The sequence below is a fragment of the Propithecus coquereli genome, unplaced genomic scaffold (assembly GCF_000956105.1).
Source record: "Propithecus coquereli isolate 6110/MARCELLA unplaced genomic scaffold, Pcoq_1.0 Scaffold34, whole genome shotgun sequence".
Lineage (NCBI taxonomy): Eukaryota > Metazoa > Chordata > Mammalia > Primates > Indriidae > Propithecus > Propithecus coquereli.
The window spans coordinates 2,927,562-2,930,999 of NW_012149063.1; the positions used below are offsets into that span (position 1 = coordinate 2,927,562).

Genomic DNA, 3,438 nt, shown 5'->3' on the forward strand with positions numbered 1-3,438 from the left:
GCCACCATACCCGGCTAATTTTTTCTATATATTTTTAGTTGTCCGATTAATTTCTTTCTATTTTTAGTAGAGACGGGGTCTCCCTCTTGCTCAGGCTGATCTCGAACTCCTGAGCTCAAACAATCCACCCGCCTCAGCCTCCCAGAGTGCTAGGATTACAGGCGTGAGCCACCACGCCCGGCCTGATCTAATCTTTTGTTAGAACAGTAGCCAGGATAGTCATTTAAAATTGAAAATCAGATTTTGTGTTGCTTGTTTACCACTGATCTTAGGATACATCCAAAATTATTACCATGGCCTAGGAAACCTCACAAAACCTAGTCCTTGCTTACCTCATTAGTTACTTCTGTCTCTTCCCCCTTCTCCATCCCCTCCCCTCCCCTTCCCTTTCCTTCCTTCCTTCTTCCTTCCTTCCTCCCTCCCTCCCTTCCTTCCTCCCTTTTCTTTCTTTTTCACAAGAGTCTTGCCCTTGTGCCCAGATTAGAGTACAGTGGCATCATCATAGCTTACTGCAACTTCCAATTCTATGATCAAATAGTCTTCTTGCCCCAGCCTTCCAAAGTACTGGGATTGCAGGCTTGAGCCACCTAGTACTACTTTCCCTTGCACTTTTTCAGTTAGTCATACTTGATCTCATCATTTCTAAAACATGCTATGTTTTTCCTGTCTCAGAATCTTCAAACATGGTATTTCATATACTTTATGTATTTTTCCTCACCCATCTATCCTTGCCATGCTTTACCTCCTTCTTCTCACCCTTTCCTAGGTAATTCATCATAAACATCCTTTAGTTCTCAGGTTGTATCTTTTTAACTGTTCACACTCTCATACTAGGTCAGCTGTCTTTGTTACATACTCTCTGAGCACCTTTTCCTTTTACACTCATTCTCTTATAGCCACATATACATTTAACATCTGTGATTATATTTCCATTCACGTGTTCCATTCCTAGTCGTGTAGAATATAAGTTCCAGGAAAGCAAAATCAAATATATCTTGGCTTACTAATGTTTTCTCAGTGTATGGTTGACCATCTTAAGGGTTGAGTAAGTATTGGTTGAATAAATGAACATCTGTGTGGTTAGTCAGTTTTTCTGATATTATGGAAAATGTTTGCTTTGAAACATCAAGTATCCATAACATTCAAATTGGAACTTGGCAACTTGTAAGGGTTATTGCACTTTGCATGCTATAGCAACATCACTAGGATAGACTCTTCCATGGAGAAGACATGGGTGGCTAAGTTTCTCTGCCTCATTGACTTCCTATCTGAAAATTGGGAAATTGTAATTTTAGAGTGCATAGAAATTTCAGACATTTTATTTAAACCTAGAATATATACTCTTTAGCTATTGTTGTAATGCTTTAATATTCTTATACATTAATTTTTTTCCCTTTTTATCTTACTTAGCGTTATCGAACTCCTTCCAGGTCCAGATCAAGGGATCGTTTCAGACGTAGTGAGACTCCTCCACATTGGAGGCAAGAGATGCAGAGAGCTCAAAGAATGAGGGTATCAAGTGGTGAAAGATGGATCAAAGGGGATAAGTAAGATTTAACTATTATTTCAAATCTAGTGATAAGTATTTAATTTTACTATTGTACATAAAGTCATTTTATTAATAGTCATTTAAATTATTCCTGAATGCCTTAAGAAAAATAGAATGTCATTTTAGCTAATGATGTACACCTTTCCTTTCCAAATAACATTTCCAAAAAATCTTTATTTACTTTTTCTTATTGTTTAGGAGTGAGTTGAATGAAATTAAAGAAAATCAAAGAAGTCCAGTTAGAGTAAAAGAGAGAAAAATAACTGATCACAGGCATGTATCTGAGAGTCCAAACCGAAAAAATGAAAAGGAAAAGAAAGTTAAAGACCATAAATCTAACAGCAAAGAGAGAGACATCAGAAGAAATTCAGAAAAAGATGATAAATATAATAAAAACAAAGTGAAGAAAAGGGCCAAATCTAAAAGTAGGAGTAAGAGCAAAGAGAAATCAAAGAGTAAGGAAAGAGATTCAAAACATAATAGACACGAAGAAAAGAGGATGAGATCAAGGAGTAAAGACAGGGATCATGAGAATGTTAAAGAAAAAGAAAAACAGTCTGAGTCTAAAGGAAAAGATCAGGAAAGGAGTAGAAGTAAAGAGAAGTCTAAACAGTTAGAATCAAAAAATAATGAGCATGATTACAATAAAAGTAAGGAAAAGGATAGGCGTGCACAATCTAGGAGTAGAGAATGTGATATAACTAAAGGTAAACACAGTTACAATAGTAGAACAAGGGAACGAAGCAGAAGTAGGGACAGGAGCAGAAGAGTGCGATCTAGAAGCCATGACAGGGATCGCAGCAGAAGCAAGGAGTACCATAGATACAGAGAACAAGAGTACAGAAGGAGAGGACGATCACGAAGCCGAGAGAGAAGAGCAACACCAGGAAGATCAAGAAGTAAAGATAGAAGGAGAAGGAGGAGAGATTCACGGAGCTCAGAGAGAGAAGAAAGTCAAAGCAGAAACAAAGAAAAATACAGAAACCAAGAAAGTAAGAGTTCACACAGAAAAGAAAATTCTGAGGGTGAGAAAAGAATGTACTCTAAAAATCGTGATCATAGTAGCTCAAATAATAGCAGGGAAAAAAAGGCTGATAGAGATCAAAGTCCATTCTCAAAAATAAGACAAAGCAGTCAGGACAATGAATTAAAGTCCTCCACATTGAAAAATAAGGAGGATGAGAAGACCAGATCCTCAGTGGAAAAAGAAAACCAAAAATCAAAGGGTCAAGAAAATGACCATGTACACGACAAGAAATTTGATCATGAATCAAGCCCTGGAACAGATGAGGACAAAAGTGGATGAGTGAGTTGGGTAAACTTATTTCCATTCTGTCTAAAATTTTAAGTTTTAGAGACTCGCTACTGAATCTCCTTTCTGTTGTTTTCCTTTTCATTGTTTTTGGGTTATTTTATGTTTGTCCTTTTTTTTTTTTTTTTTTTTAATGTGGATTTCATTGAGTTGATCTTTTGATAATCTGCAATCTGGATAATTTGTACTGCTAAAGTTTTAATAAACTTGAAATGAGAAAAACACTTTGGTGTAATACTGTGTGCTGTGTTTAACTATTTATGTATGCATTATTGTGTTGCAACAATTAGCCAATAGCATCCTGATTTGTTTAATCAGCCATTTGGAAACAGGCATAACTGATGGCTGCAATACATTGTTACAAAGGCTTATGTTTCTCATGATTAAAGTAACTTTAGAAGCCACTAGAAGAAATCTTGTGTAGATTTTTTGACTGTATTTTAATAGAGGTTTGCCGCAGTTTCCTTTAATTATGCAGAAGCAGGATCCTAATAACTAGAGATCTTATTAAATCACTTTTGATTTTATAGCAATTTGTGCTTTAAAATATTTAGTTATTTATATTGCACTTCATACT

At 35.9% G+C, this 3,438-nt stretch overlaps 1 protein-coding gene across 1 annotated transcript in view; it reads left to right on the forward strand.

The window, feature by feature from the left end:
- Positions 1-3,085, forward strand: part of PPIG (peptidylprolyl isomerase G (cyclophilin G)) — a gene marked incomplete at its 5' end in the record, with an annotated part of 47,203 nt that extends 44,118 nt beyond the window's left edge. Inside the window, 2 exons of the mRNA XM_012650677.1 lie at positions 1,411-1,547; positions 1,748-3,085. Coding sequence (XP_012506131.1) covers positions 1,411-1,547; positions 1,748-2,855 — 1,245 coding nt within the window. The remainder of the gene's footprint in view (positions 1-1,410; positions 1,548-1,747) is intronic.
- Positions 3,086-3,438: the final 353 nt, after the last annotated feature.